The 16,449-nt window shown below is 40.8% G+C and overlaps 1 protein-coding gene across 1 annotated transcript; it reads left to right on the top strand.

The window, feature by feature from the left end:
• Positions 1-12,082: 12,082 nt before the first annotated feature.
• On the top strand, positions 12,083-15,972 carry LOC136229218 (ketol-acid reductoisomerase, chloroplastic). The gene is made up of 10 exons (XM_066017850.1): positions 12,083-12,423; positions 12,578-12,670; positions 12,809-12,874; positions 13,494-13,634; positions 14,040-14,267; positions 14,352-14,469; positions 14,536-14,675; positions 14,779-14,946; positions 15,092-15,247; positions 15,371-15,972. Exons 1-10 carry the CDS (start codon positions 12,151-12,153, stop codon positions 15,725-15,727), a joined length of 1,740 nt encoding a protein of 579 aa, XP_065873922.1. The 5' UTR covers positions 12,083-12,150; the 3' UTR covers positions 15,728-15,972.
• The last annotated feature ends 477 nt before the right edge of the window (positions 15,973-16,449 follow it).

Raw genomic sequence — 16,449 nt, 5'->3', positions numbered from 1 at the left:
AAAACGCACCTAAATCGTTCCAACGGCGATTAAGGTGACATCGTTTTGGGGGAATGAGTTAATGTAGAATAGACACACAACATAACATTTAAATACGGTTGTAAATAAATCACTTCTTTCTTCCCCCTCTCTGTGTATGTATAAACATAAATGGGTGATTCTTTACTGATGTGGTTTTTCAATATCATATGCTCAAAATGGTTTCCAAAAAGAGAAAGAAAAGGGTTTTAAATGAATTTTAAACTTAAAGAAGTATACGATTAGTCCGTTATCGCCTAACATGCTGAGTAGGAGGTCGGTGGTTCATAATCGGGCGATGTCGGGGTGCCTAGTAGCCTTTCTCCGGAAAGGAGCTAGCCTTCTCGGCTCGTACCTAAGTTTCCCGAACCCACACCGGTCTCCCGCAAGGGATCGGTGTTTATTTTCCCATTCGTGGGTGGCGACTCTTCCATATCTCCGAGCTCCGGTCCTACCGAGCAGCTTGATTCCGCGATTGGTTGCTTTCGGCGCCAATCACCGCTTACGTCGCCATGAGGTTGTCCACCCCCCGGTCCGCCCGGGAGATTAGGCCGCGGCACCTCGTCTAACAGCACCACTTGAGCTAGTTCACACAGACGTGTGTGGACCGATCACTCCACAGTCTCTGGGTAAAAATAAGTATTTTCGACTTTTCATTGATGATTATAGTAGAAAAACTTGGGTGTATTTTTTGAAGGAAAAATCAGAAGTTTTTGAGACATTTAAAAAATTCAAAGCCCAAGTGGAGAAAAAAGTGGCCATCTTATTAAAGCACTCAAATCAGACAGAGGCGGTGAATACATACCCATCTCTTTCAAGCAATTTTGTGAAGAGCATGAAATCCGTCATTTCCTTTCAGTCCCCAGATCACCTCAGCGAAATGGCGTAGTAGAAAGAAAGAACAAAACGGTGCTAAACATGGTGAGGAGCATGTTAAAAAGCAAAAATTTATCGAAGGAGATATGGACCGAAGCAGTAGACTGTGCTGTCTACCTCTTGAACATATCACCAACTGTCAATGTTTGGGATCAAACTCCACAAGAAGCATGGAGTGGAATAAAACCCAGTATTTCTCATTTGCGTGTTTTTGGCAGTGTTGCTCATGTCCATGTACCGGATGAAGAACGCAAGAAGCTAGATGATAAAAGCAAGAAATACTTGTTTGTGGGCCATTCAGAACATTCCAAAGGGTACAAAATGTTCGATCCTCAAACTCAGAAAATCATCATCAGTAGAGATGTCACCATTGATGAAGAAGCAGTTTGGAACTGGACCGGTGAAAAAGAAAACAGCTACAGTTTTTATCCTTTCATGGATGAAGATAATGATCGGGAAGAACCAGTCACAGCCACAACCATAATACTAGCAACCAGTTTGACATCGGCAAGCTCATCCAGTTCGAGTTCGAGTTCGTCCTCGAGTGATAAAAACAGTTCAAATGAACATCCGCCCGGAAAGCCTAAAAAATTCATACCTATTGAAGATCTCTATGATGTAACAAGAAATCTCAATGGTGAATTAACTCTTTATTGTCATTTTGTTAATGATGAACCAACAGATCCAGAAGAAGCAATGAAAGATGAAAAATGGAGAAAAGCCATGGAAGAGGAGATTCATTCGATCGAAAAACATAAAACATGGGAGCTGACATCACTTCCGGCCGGTCAAAAACCCATTAGAGTTAAATGGGTGTTCAAAGCAAAGAAAGATGCAAACGGTGAAATTGTTCGAGATAAAGAAAGATTGGTGGCGAAAGGGTTCAGTCAACGACCCGGAATTGACTACAATGAAGTTTTTGCTCCTGTTGCTAGAATGGAGAGTATCAGACTGATAATTTCTGTAGCTGCTCAACATGGGTGGAGAATCCATCAAATGGACGTGAAATCCGCATTTCTCAATGGATATCTAGAAGAGGAAACTTATATCCAGCAACCACCTAGGTATGTTGTGAAAGGTCAAGAAAATAAAGTGCTAAAATTGAAAAATACACTTTATGATCTCAAGCAAGCACCACGAGCGTGGAACAGTCGCATTGATAAATATTTTTAAGAAAATGGTTTTGTCAAATGCCCACATGAATATGCCCTGTATGCAAAAGTAAAAAATGGAGATATGTTACTTGTTTGTTTGTATGTGGATGATCTTATTTTTACAGGGAACAATCCTAAGATGTTTGAGGAGTTCAAAAATACAATGACTTGTGAGTTTGAGATGACTGACATTGGTCTAATGTCATATTATCTTGGCATTGAAGTGAAGCAGAATGACGACGAAATTTTTATTTCTCAAAGTGGCTTTGCAAAGGAGATCTTAAAGAAGTTCAAGATGGAAAATTGTAATTCCGTCAGCACGCCAGTCGAATGTGGAATCAGGTTGACAAAAGATGAAGGTGGAGACAGAGTCAGCCCGACATTATTCCGAAGCTTGGTCGGAAGTCTCAGATACTTGACATGTACGAGATCGGATATTCTTTATGCAGTCGGCTTAGTAAGTCAATACATGGAAGCCCCAATGGTGTCACACTGGAACGCAGTAAAAAGAATTCTCCGTTACATGAAAGGTACAACTAATTTGGGATTACTTTATTAAAAAAAACTGACGATTTCAAATTATTTGGATACTATTATAGTGATTGGACTGGTGACAAGGATGACCGAAAAAGTACAACTGGTTTTGTATTTTTTTTGGGTGATACTGCATTTACATGGAGTTCGAAAAAGCAGGCAATTGTGACGCTGTCAACCCGTGAAGCTGAGTATGTTGCTGCAACCTCATGTGTCTGTCATGCAATTTGGCTCCGAAAATTACTAAAAGAATTTCAGATGGAAGAACGAGATTCGACGGAGATTTTTGTTGATAACAAGTCTGCATTAGCATTAGCTAAAAATCCAGTGTTTCATGACCGGAGTAAACACATTGACACGAGGTATCATTTTATTCGGGAGTGTATTGGGCAAAAGGAGGTGACACTGAAGTACGTGAAGATGCAATATCAGATTGCAGATATTTTCATGAAGCCGCTTAAGTACGATGTGTTCAGTCATTTGAGAGCTCAATTGGGAGTCACGAAAAATTAAGTTTAAGGGAGGATGTTGAAATAAAATAAACTTAATTAAATAAATAAATAAGAAGAAGAAGAAGAAGAAAGAAAACCCAAAAAACATAAATAATAAATATAAGTTGACATGTTTTGTTGTTTAGAAAGAAAATAAAGAAGTATAGTATGAAAGTTTGAAAATAGATACATATGAATTGTGGTTATAATTAGTCCTAAGTATATGGACAAAAAAATGTGATATGTATGGTTTATATTCATCATTTAGCTCTATAAATATAGAGTTGTATTTGGTTTTGTGATGCGGACATCCTAACTAGGGCCACCGCCCAAACACACCCTGGCGGATCCTCCGACGCCACATACCCCACAAGCAACACAAGCACCTATCAGGGTGGATCTTAGGGATGCACAAGTGGAGCGGATCCAGGCGTATACGAGAAGGGCGGATCTCAGATTATAAGAGAGGGCGTATCAACTTCTATCCCTAGGCAGATCTTCAGGCTTACTTCCTCACGAAGTAAATCACCAACCACCTTGACTTTCCGTACCTGCACCTCTGTACGAATTTTCTGGGCGTGTTACCTATTTTACCCTTTTGTCCACCGCTTTGTTGTAACTCTAGTAGGGGTAGTCCTGGTCTTTATTATCATTAGGGGGATGTATTTAAACCCTCACTTTTGTAAGGATAGGCAACTTTTATCAATCTAAAATCATTCTCTTTGAGAACCAAAGGTTTATACCTTGTTATATTGGGATTCACTCCTTCTAGTTTAGCTAGAAAAGAACCTCTTTGTTGGTTTACGATTAAAACCTTCATTTATCTCTTTCAATCTGTATCAGTTGGTATCAGAGCCGATCGTTTCCTGACCCAAAACTTCTTTTGGCAATGGTTCAACCCCGACAACCACAAGATCCTATAGAGGCCAGTGACCGGAGATATGAAGAGCCGAGGGAGCGCCTCGCGGAACAAATCCAGGCCAGCATTGAGCGGCAGAAGCAAACCGACCAACGGTTCTAGGAGTTATTCGCTTCCCTGGAAAATTTCAAACTGGAGGTCCTTGCCTTGATCAGACCAGCCGCCGGAGAGTCAGACCAGATAAGGGAAGGAGTCCTTGAACAACGACCCCAAAGGCAACCCACGCCACCCAGACTACCATTGGCAAATGCGCAGTTTCCACGGATGGGTTCTAGGGATCCTGAGGTAAGAAGACCCAACTATATTCTTGTGCATAATGCTGATAGTGATAGTGATGATTTTGAGGATATTGGGGATCATGGTGCCTTTAGAACCATGAGGGATGTTGGTCCGGTTGACAACAGACGTGTGGGCATCGCTAGGACAGACCTAGGTCTAGGGAACTTTGACTGAGATGATGCTTTTAGGCTAAAAATAGACTTACCGTCATTTAGGGGTGAGCTGGACATAGAAGGATTCTTAGACTGGTTATCTGAAGTTGAGCGTTTCTTTGAGTATGCTGGGATTCCTGATGAAAGGAAAGTGAGGCTGGTGGCGTATCGTTTGAAGGGTGGCGCATCAGTCTGGTGGGACCAGTTGAGGGAAGAGAGAAGAAGAGGGGGCAGAGATCCGATTAGATCTTGGCTACGGATGAAGGCGATGTTGAGGGAGCGGTTTCTACCGCCGGACTATGAGCAGTACATCTACAGTTCATACCGGGGATGCTCTCAAGGAACCCGAAGTGTCTATGAGTATACCTCAGAGTTCTTGAGGCTGTCGGCAAGGGCTAACTTGTCGAAGACCGAAAGTCAAAAGACTTCTAGGTATTTAGAAGGGTTAAGATACCACATCCAGGATCGTATCGGCACACAGATGGTGGTTCGGGTACAAGACGCCAGAAACTTAGCTCTTAAGGCCGAACCCCAACTACATGGGAGATCCAGGAGATCCGCCACTACCGAGCATACGCCTGGAGGAAGAGATAACATGAAGCCTTATGACAAGGGCAAGCAGGTGGTGAGTGCTAGTGGGGCAAAGGTCAACAATGTGGGAAGAGGATCTGTCGGAGATACCAGGCCTTACAAAGAAGTACCTATACCACCTAAGAGCAACAACCCATACGCCAGGCCAACACCTTTTAAATGTTTCAGGTGCAATGAGCCAGGTCATAGGTCCAACGAGTGTCCTAGGCGGAAGAGCGCCAACATGGTGGAAAGGTATGAAGATGACTATGAAGAAGGGGATGAAGTGTTTTATGAGCCCTTAGGAGAAGATGATGACGAGGCGGGTGAAGAAAGATACGCCATTCATGTGGTATGGCGTTTGTTAGTCTCCAGCCGGATAGAAGGAGATCGGAGGCACCAACTATTCAGGACCCTCTGTCTCGTGAAAGGCGGACAATGCAATGTAATAATAGATAGTGGCAGCCAAGAGAACATTGTGAGCAGCAGCGCCGTTCAGAAATTCGGGCTATTGGCGGAGGTGCATCCTGACCCCTATAGGGTGGGGTGGATCAAGAACGTGGTGAACTTAGAGTGAACCAAAGATGTAGGGTGCCTATTGAGATTGGCGATTATAGGGATGAAATCTATTGTGACGTGGTAGATATGGACGCCTGCCACCTATTGTTGGGCAGACCATGGCAGTTTGATAACGACGCCATCCACGCAGGAAGAGGGAATACTTACAGATTTGTAAAGAATGGGGTGAAGTTCATACTTATGCCAATGATGAGAGAGCCAAAGGTCGACGAGAAGTCTACCTTGGTAGTCTGTCCCATACACAAATCATTTATCAGTGAGTGTGAAGAGAGCCAGATGGTGTATGTTGTAACGGTTAAGGAGAATCACGAAGCATTCCCAGTGGACAAGCGAGAGATGCCGAATGAGGTGACCCGCCTACTTGGTGAGTATTCGGATCTTTTCCTTGAGGAGTTGCCAAGTGGGTTACCACCTTTGAGGGACATCCAACATCATATTGATCTTGTGCCCGGGGCTAGTTTACCAAGCCTACCCCATTATCGAATGATTCCAAAGGAGAATGACATCATGAGGCAGAAGGTGGAAGAACTCATTGAGATGGGATACGTTAGGGAAAGTATGAGTCCATGCGCCGTTCCAGCCCTACTTACGCCCAAGAAAGACGGATCTTGGCGGATGTGTGTGGACAGCAGGGCTATTAACAAGATCACTATCAAGTATAAGTTCCCTATTCCAAGGCTGGATGACATGCTAGATCAGCTTGGCGGGTCCAGAGTTTTCTCCAAGATTGATCTTCGGAGTGGATATCATCAGATACGAATTCGATCTGGGGATGAGTGGAAGACTGCCTTCAAGACCAGAGATGGATTGTATGAGTGGTTAGTTATGCCCTTTGGGATGACTAACGCCCCTAGTACATTCATGAGGCTGATGAATCAGGTGCTTCGCCCGGTGATTGGAAAGTTTGTAGTTGTGTATTTTGATGACATCCTGATTCATAGCCAGACCTTGGCGGAACATGTGGAGCATTTGCAGATAGTGTTTGACCTGTTAAGGAAACACCAGTTATACGCCAACACTAAGAAGTGTGATTTCATCATAAAAAGCCTGGTTTTCCTTGGGTTCGTGGTTAGTGGCGACGGAGTCCAAGTTGATGGGGAGAAGGTAAGAGCCATCCGAGAATGGCCCACTCCGAGGAACGTGGGGGATATCAGGAGTTTTCATGGGCTAGCAACATTTTATCGACGATTCATCAAAAACTTCAGTTCCATAGTAGCCCTGTTGACGGAGTGTTTGAAGAAGGGAAAGGGGTTCGAGTGGGCGGATGCCCAAGAGGAAAGTTTTGCCCTGATCAAGGAAAAGTTGAGTACAACGCCCGTACTGGCGTATCCCAATTTTGATAAACTGTTCGAAGTTGAGTGTGATGCCAGTGGAGTTGGGATTGGTGGTGTCTTGATGCAAGAAAAGAGGCCCATTGCTTATTTCAGTGAGAAGCTCTGTGAGGCAAGGCAAAAGTGGGCCACATATGATCAAGAATTTTATGCTGTAGTGAGGGCGTTAAAAGTATGGGAGCATTACTTGGTGGGGAAATAATTCATCCTCTACACTGATAACCAAGCCCTCAAGTATCTGGGAAGTTAGAAGCAACTTCGAAGCTCCATGCATGCCCGATGGTCCGCCTTCATAGATAAGTTTCCCTATAAACTTGTCCATAAGGCTGGAAAACAGAACAAGGTGGCGGACGCCTTGAGTCGAAGGATGTTACTATTAAAGACAGTGAACCTGGAAGTCGAGTGTTTTGAACACATCCGAGGGGAACACCTGGCGGATCCTGATTTTGGCAGTATCTGGGAAAAGTGTCAGCAACAGCCTGGGAATGGGGCGTATCACTTGATGGATGAGTATCTTATGAGGGGCAACCAACTTTGCTTACCCTGCACCTCCATTCATGAGAAGGTTGTTCGGGATCTACATGGCGGATGCCTAGGAGGGAATTTTGGGCGAGACAAGACATATGAAGCAGTGAGTTCCTATTATTTCTGGCCTAAGATGAAGAGAGATGTTGCCTACTTGGTAGAACGATGCTATGTTTGCCAAACCGCTAAGGGACACACTACAAACGCCGGTTTGAATCTACCCCTGCCTATACCAGAAACTATATGGGAGGATATATCCATGGATTTTGTCCTAGGATTACCCAGAACTCAACGAGGCATGGATTCCATCTTTGTCGTTGTTGACCGGTTTTTGAAGATGGCACACTTCATACCTTGTCGCAAAACTAATGATGCCTCAGCAACTGCCAAGTTATTCTTCAAAGAGATTGTCATATTACATGGTGTACCGAGAAGCATTGTCTCAGATCGTGATACGAAGTTCCTAAGTCACTTCTGGCGGACGTTGTGGGCCCTTTTTGATACGTCTCTAAAGTTTAGTACCACCGCCAACCCTCAGACAGACGGTCAGACAGAAGTGGTCAATCGAACTTTGGGAAACTTACTACGCAGCAAGTGTAAGGATAAGCCTAGGATGTGGGACGTGGTCTTGGCCCAGGCTGAGTTCACTTACAATGGATCTGTACATTCGGGAACTGGAAAGTCACCCTTTGCGGTGGTATATACGAAGACCCCGAATCATACTCTTAATATAGCACATCTTCCTAAGGGGAACGTGACCGCTAACCAGCTAGCCAAAGACTATGTACAGATGCATCAAGAGGTGAAGGAAACTCTTGAGGAGAGAAACCAGAAATTAAAAGCTAAGGCAGATGAGCACCGCAAGGACCTACAGTTTGAAGTTGGGGATGAGGTTATGGTATATTTGGGTAAAGAAAGACTCGCCAACGCCCCAAGCAGTAAACTTCGACCTAGGAAATACGGGCCATATAAAGTCATCAAGAAGATCAATGCCAATGCCTATCATGTAGCGTTGCCAAATTGGCTTGGTAAAATGTCACCAGCTTTCAACGTCCGTGACCTTAGCCCGTGGAAACCGGATGGCCCTCTGGGCACGAGCAAGTCAGCGCCCTGCTCTTTTAAAGAAGGAGAGAATGATGCGGACATCCTAACTAGGGCCACCGCCCAAACACACCCTGGCGGATCCTTCGACGCCACATACCCCACAAGCAACACAAGCACCTATCAGGGCGGATCCTATGGATGCACAAGTGGAGCGGATCCAGGCGTATACGAGAAGGGTGGATCTCAGATTATAAGAGAGGGTGTATCAACTTCTATCCCTATGCAGATCTCCAGGCTTACTTCCTCACGAAGTAAATCACCAACCACCCTGACTTTCCGTACTTGCACCTCTGTACGAATTGTCTGGGCGTGTTACCTATTTTACCCTTTTGTCCACCGCTTTGTTATAACCCTAGTAGGGGTAGTCCTGGTCTTTATTATCATTAGGGGGATGTATTTAAACCCTCACTTTTGTAAGGATAGGCAACTTTTATCAATCTAAAATCATTCTCTTTGAGAACCAAAGGTTTATACCTTGTTATATTGGGATTCACTCCTTCTAGTTTAGCTAGAGAAGAACCTCTTTGTTGGTTTACGATTAAAACCTTCATTTATCGCTTTCAATCTGTATCATTTTGAATGAATGAAATAATACAGTAGTATTGAGTGCATTTAAAATTGTGTAAGAGAGTAAGACTTAGTGTCTTGTGCCATTGAATATTATATTCTAAAAAAATCCAATTAGTCCTCTCAAATTACATAACCAGTCCTTTATAAATTTTTTATTTAGTCCATTTTTCTAACACAAAACACCTCATGATATGGCTTTACAATGACACACGCATGTCATCCCATTAAAACCTGATTTTAACTCATAATGTCCATCATTATCAAATGACACTATTTATATTATCACTGTCATTGTTGTGTATAAACAAAAAAGCGGCAAATTTTATAAGTTTCTCGGGGGAGCAAAAAGTTTCTAAAATTATAACGCGCTCAAACTTTAAAACGGGATATAAAAGCTTATTTGAAAAACCTAATTGTCCATCTCCCTTTGCAGCTTTCTTCCTCCTTCTAGAGCTCTCCAATCGAAATCTAACTTGGAGAGCTAATCTTGTTTGGCAATGGAAGAGCGTGTCAAATGAAATAATAGATAGAGATATGGAGGAGACAACGGTGGATTCTCAAGTGGATCGTTTCTCTATTGACTGATGCTATTCTTCGCAACCTCCATGAAAGCCGCCTCATTTTCCCTTTATAGCTCGAGTAAAGGCAACTTTATTTTTATCTCATTTTCTGGTACTTTTAGGAGAACCACTCACGGTATGATTATTGCATTCAAGTATGTTTGTTTGTTAGGGTTTAATTTGATTTTCCTTGGATTTTGATTGTGAGAAACCTACGAATGATTATACTCTTATTTATGTTCCTTTTATCGTGTTTTTAGATAGGGTATCATTTTTAACTGCAATCCGCAACTCAGATTGTTGACAATAAGAACGATGAAACCCTAGGTATCGTTTTTACTTTAAGATTCAACATCACTTTCATTTCATTTGTGTAAATTTACTAACTTTCATTTATATATATGTTCTCTTCCAGAACATATAGAAGAACTCGAGGGTCTTTTAAGCTAAAAACCAAACTATATAGATCTTGCCTTATCCTGTACCACATATTGTCAAACGCGAGATCCTGTAAAAAAAAGGAATACCCATCTAGTATAAGCGGTATAAAGGGATACCTCACGGAACTTTATCTTCCCTTGAGCTTTGGAAGTCTCAGCTTCCGAGTCTAGCGACTTCTCTCGGGGAGAAAGGACCAGATCAGGGGTAGAAAAGCGTGGAGAAGGTTTCATGATCCTAAATATAGATTCTACGGTCACAATGGTAATAGGAATTGGCTAGGGACTCCTTCCATGACCTTTATAAGCATATTTGTAAAGGAACTCTCTATGACTTAAACTCATGGAAAGGAGGTCAAAGATAAGATATCTATGTAAACACAAAAATGATACTCAATTCACATTCAGACTTCGTGTAAAAATGAAATTTCTGCCTTTTTGGATCCTATTTATCTAAGGAAATATATTATAGATACAATTTTGTGGAAAAATCTAGTCCTCACCGGGAGATGAAAACTAGTAACACCTCATTCAGTGATACGTTCCGATCATTTAGTCATTCCTGAGACATGTTACTAATTAAAGATCCATCTTGGGCTCCACTTAGTAGGGAAAATGATTCTCTCATCCTCCAAGATGAAGACGAAGTCGGTTACCCAACCTTTCAAATGTGTGGTTGGATACTTGGAGAGGCAAAAATCCTCATTCTTATGGAAATTCATAAAAACACAAGTATCTTTCTTGATTTGATAGGTGAAGGAGTGAAACAACCATTTGGTCAATAGGAAGCCCATGTTACAATAGAGCCAGTAAAGTGCGGTAAGTTCGCGCCAAACATTAGGGTAAAGTTGTGCCAGACATATGTCGAAATGTCTAAGGACGGACACAGAAACAGAAACAGATAAGAGAAACGTTATTTCTAAAACATAACTTTCATAAAATATTCTTCAAACAAAAACAAATACGAACGCGAATCAAACACGAATACAAATACGAAATGTGGAAGCGCTGCTAAAGAGAGTGCCATATAACTTAAGTATCAACTATTATTGTGATCAGTGTTGCCAATCCAATATTTTGTGTAGCGTTATAGAGAGATTTGAATTAGCATGTTTGATCAAATATTAGAGAAATTTAAATTGTTTGACTGGATATAAAAATAGGTGAAGAAAGCGGATGGTCGATATTTGTTCCCCCGATAACTAACAATTTGATGTATATATGGTTTATTTTATGTTTTTTTTTTACTTATAAGTTGTCTAGAGTAATTATGGTAACTTGTTAGTGTGTACATCCTAATAGTGACTTGAGACACATGTAAGACTGACGGTAGAGAGTTTTTCTTTAGCCAAATGAGATTTTACATGTGCTAATTGTCAACATATAATACAACTTGGTGGTCTTTTTTCTCTTACGAAATGAATAGTTAATGTTGTGAGGATTGACAGTTTGCAGCTTCCACGCGTTTTCTTATTAGTCCATATATCAATGACAATTACGCTTTCATCAAAATGTGCTTATTGATGTACGAGACATGTAGAGTTATTTGGATGTTATCAATTGCGTAGGAGTATAATTTGCCTACCAAATAGATCTTACATAGCTAAATACGATATTACCCAAAATTACTCCATTATCATAAACACATGTGGTTTTAATTATATGGACCTTAATTGCTCCTAGATCTAATGATAAATAACCAATCGTAACTCGGATGAAACACATGATTGAGGGCCTAGTTCCTTGTTGATTGTGTTGATTTGGATTGCTCAACCGTTTCTTAATGATGAATCAGCATTTCTCATATATAAGAAATAGAGGTAGGTTTGGTCCAAGTCGGGTTGGTGGATCCGTGGATCTAGATCCGAGACAAACAAAATGAATGATGTAGGAAATGGCCGTATCGCACGCATGGCGCACAATAGCTACATGTGATTATAATCCATCCAAAAGGCACCATCTTTATAATCTCTCGTTTACATTTTCAGCCGCCACTTCACTTGTCATTTCCTCTCTCTAGCGGCTGCATATTTCCCATCGGAGCCACAAAAATGGCCGCCGCTTCCTCTTTCTCCGCTACTCTTTCTTCCCCGTCGCCGTCTAAAACTCTCAAATGTGCGCCGAAATCATTGTCGTCGAGCTCCGGTTTAGGATTTAATTCGGTCAGCCACAAGTCCTTCAAGGCACTTAAAGCTAGTAACGGCGGCGGTTCAGCTCTCGGTGCTCGTATGGTGTCTATGCCTGCTGTTAAGCCCTTGATTTCTCTTGATTTTGAGACTTCTGTCTTCAAGAAAGAGAAGGTTTCTCTTGCTGGTCATGAAGAGGTTTGTCACTTCACTAGTGAAACTAAAAATTTAAAATGAAACGAATAAATAGAAATTACCTTCATGTGTTACATCGATCTCGCCTCTAATTTGTAGTCTGCGTAGCTTCTGGTGTACGGATGGTTATTTATGTTTACTGTGTTTCGTATTGTAGTACATTGTGAGAGGAGGTAGGGATTTGTTCAACTTGCTACCCGATGCATTCAAAGGAATCAAGCAGATTGGCGTCATTGGTTGGGGTTCTCAGGTGAATCGCTTATTTTATTTGATAATGGGAGACAACGATCTATGTTCATGTCAGAAATATTATGTTATTTTATGGATTAATTTTGTGTATTACATATGTTTAAATGTGGAAATAAACTAATGATGTTTAACTTTGAAGGGTCCTGCTCAAGCTCAAAACTTAAGGGATTCCCTTGCTGAAGCCAAGTCTGATATTGTAGTGAAGGTAATGTATAATAAATTTGAATTATTCTGTGTTTTTAGTGTGCATAGCTCAATTGTAACTAGGGTGCAAATGAGCGGAAGGGCCGACCTTGTTCGGCTCCATTTATAAATCAGCCGAGTTTGAGTAGGCTAGTTGTAGGTTCATGAACACTTTCGATTTTAATGTTAATGAGCAGTCTCCTGAGCAAGCTTTGTTTGATTATTATTTTAATAATAGTATTTCTATAAATGGAGAAATACAAAACTAAGTAGTTTTGTATTGAACTTTTTAGTTTGCATTAATTTTGTGTTAAAGAGATTTCAAATGAACATGATTAAGTAACATAATTAATGAACATGATTAAGTAACATAATTAATGAGCTTTTTGCGAGCAAAGTTCATGCACAACATTTCGCAAGCAAAGCTCGTGAACAAATAAACTAGATGCTTGAGCAGCTCAATAACAAAATGTTGAGCTCGAGCTCGACAATTTTTTGAAGTGCCGAGCATGAGCAGGTCAAGGTTCGGCTCGGCTCAATTACAACCGGAATTGTAACAAAAGTAGTTGTTAGATGATGTTGTACTGGCGCGGAGGATCAGTTATTCAACTAACATAATATGTTTGCTTTGGTTGATGTAGATTGGACTGAGGAGGGGATCTCGATCGTTTGCTGAAGCTCGTGCAGCAGGTTTTAATGAAGAGAGTGGGACTTTGGGTGATATATGGGAAACTGTTTCAGGCAGTGATCTTGTATTGCTGTTGATTTCTGATGCTGCACAGGTTGGTTACTTAGTACTCGTCACTTCTATTACTGCATAGTTTTGACCTTTTTTTTTTACTCTTTGCCCTTTTTCCCTTCACTATTTTTTATCTCTGTAGTTACACAGGTTGTAAGTTGTTTTATGCATTATGAATTTACGCATTATAAAACATTGTCTTGTTTCTTTTTTTCTTTTCCTAATTTTTAAATGTCATTATTCTGGAAGTTCCATGCCGTATAAGTTTTTTGGATTTACTCCCTATCTTCAGTGCTTGGATCTTATTAGCAAATGCGAAGTTTATATCTACCTAGCAATTACAATATCTACTCTTTTTAGCACTTCAATGTCTTTTTGTTTTTTTATTCCCTAATTGTGCCAATTCTTTTTCTCCCTGGAAAGTTTCTAAATGTATCTACTATGCCAGGCTGATAATTATGAGAAGGTGTTCTCACATATGAAGCCAAACAGCATTCTTGGACTGTCTCATGGATTTCTGCTAGGACATCTCCAATCAAGTGGACTTGACTTCCCAAAGAACATCAGTGTGATTGCTGTATGTCCAAAGGGAATGGGTCCATCTGTAAGACGACTTTATGTTCAAGGGAAAGAGGTCAATGGTGCTGGAATTAATTCAAGTTTCGCAGTCCACCAGGTTATCTCTGTTTAACACACAGATACATGTTATAGATTAATTTAATTTACTAATCATTTGGGTGATAAATGTTTTCTTCTGCAGGATGTTGATGGTAGAGCTACAGATGTTGCATTGGGATGGTCAGTTGCCCTGGGTTCTCCCTTCACTTTTGCCACTACACTAGAGCAAGAGTATAAGAGTGACATCTTTGGGGAACGAGGTAAGCTTTGCTAGTAACTACCTGCATTATTGTTTTGACATGCTTGACTGACTTGTTGAACTATAGGCATTTTGCTTGGTGCTGTTCACGGAATTGTGGAGTCCTTGTTTAGACGATACACAGAAAATGGAATGAGTGAAGAGGATGCTTACAAAAATACCGTTGAGGGCATAACAGGAAATATTTCAAGGACCATCTCAACTCAGGTTAGTGCGTCGTTACCCATTGGATGTATCTTCCATTATATGGACAGTATATGCTGTAATATTCAGGCTTAAAATTTTGTTACTGTTGTGTACTGTCTTACAGGGCATGTTGGCTGTATACAATTCTCTGTCTGAAGAAGGCAAAAAAGAATTTGAGATTGCTTACAGTTCCGCATTTTATCCTTGCATGGAAATTTTGTATGAGTGCTACGAAGACGTGGCCAGTGGTAGCGAGATTCGCAGTGTTGTTTTGGCTGGACGCCGCTTTTATGTATGTTCATTCTCATTCTACTGATGGGAAAACTATACTTTCGAATTTAATTGCCACTTTTGTTTCAAAACTATATTATATTTTTTTATTTCTCTGCTTTAAAGAGATTACAGAATATGAATACTTGTGTTTTCATCTTCTACAGGAGAAAGAAGGTCTACCAGCTTTCCCCATGGGTAATATTGATCAAACACGCATGTGGAAGGTCGGTGAACGAGTCCGCTCAACTCGGCCAGCAGGTGACTTAGGTCCACTGCATCCTTTCACTGCTGGTGTGTACGTGGCATTAATGATGGCACAGGTATAACTCTTCCCTCACATTTCTTTTCGTCAAAAGGAATATTCAGCTTGCCTGTTGCAGCTGATGAGAAGATGCTTAGCATTCATTCTCCAATTTCTGATGCTTCTATCTTTTCGATTCCAGATTGAAATCTTGAGGAAGAAAGGACACTCATACTCTGAAATCATTAACGAGAGTGTGATAGAGTCTGTTGATTCCTTGAATCCATTTATGCACGCCCGTGGAGTTTCTTTCATGGTCGACAACTGCTCAACAACAGCAAGATTGGGATCAAGAAAATGGGCACCTCGATTTGATTACATCCTGACCCAGCAAGCTTTGGTAGCTGTTGACAGTGGCGCCCCAGTGAACCGAGATCTCATCAGCAATTTCCTATCAGACCCTGTTCATGGAGCCATAGAAGTATGTGCCCAGTTGAGACCTACTGTCGATATCTCAATTCCCGCAGATGCCGACTTTGTGAGGCCGGAGTTGCGGTAATCTAGCTATTGAAATCTGAAGTAACAAGTTTAGTAGGTTTGCTGAATCCTATTACGTAAGGTTGAGTGGGAAGTTAAGTTTGAATATTTAGGTACGGTCTAGTTTTTTGGTCGGTATATTGTGATGTTTGTAGTGTTACGATTGCTATCTTATTATGTTTTATTTATGTGTTGCCTTTCAACTTTTGTAACTGTGTCCTACTTGAAACTTTTTTTCTTGTAATAAAATCTCTTGGATTACTATTATTTTTGTCCTGGTACTGGTATTAACATCCTATCGGTTTTCTTTCCGCTACATTTAGCCATTTAGGTCTTAAATGGTGATTATTTCAAGGTTTAATACATCAGGTTTATGTGTTGGCCAAACAATTCAATTATTTTTATTATCGTGTGATTAAGAAGTCACGGGTTTGAGTTTTAGGAGCGGCCTCTTACTAAAAAATTGGCAGGGGAAGAGAGTGAAGATTTAGATAAATTTAGAACAGCTTATCATTTCACTTTATACCAATAAATCTTTGAAGGACAGCAAATTAACTTTTGATGAAACATCTTTAAAGTATATATTATGCTAGTGTATTAAATGTTATCACTCACTCCATTCCCTTATATAAGTGATTCTATGGTATTTCACATAAATTAAGAAATATATTGGTTAATTAAAAAAAATTCTCTTTCATGTCATTATTGGGAAGTAAGCATTGGAATGTTGAAAAACACGTGTAT

This window comes from Euphorbia lathyris, chromosome 5 (genome assembly GCF_963576675.1).
Source record: "Euphorbia lathyris chromosome 5, ddEupLath1.1, whole genome shotgun sequence".
NCBI classification, from domain to species: Eukaryota; Viridiplantae; Streptophyta; class Magnoliopsida; order Malpighiales; family Euphorbiaceae; genus Euphorbia; species Euphorbia lathyris.
Note: the sequence above shows the minus strand (reverse complement) of the source record. Positions and strands in the feature narration are given on the sequence as shown.

What these genes read in the sequence shown, in the direction of transcription:
- LOC136229218 (XM_066017850.1), top strand. Translation starts at nt 12,151, where the DNA reads ATGGCCGCCGCTTCCTCTTTCTCCGCTACTCTTTCTTCCCCGTCGCCG. An exon ending in CTCTTGCTGGTCATGAAGAG is followed by an intron (nt 12,424 to 12,577) that starts GTTTGTCACTTC and finishes TTCGTATTGTAG; the next exon opens with TACATTGTGAGAGGAGGTAG. An exon ending in CAAGTTTCGCAGTCCACCAG is followed by an intron (nt 14,268 to 14,351) that starts GTTATCTCTGTT and finishes TTTCTTCTGCAG; the next exon opens with GATGTTGATGGTAGAGCTAC.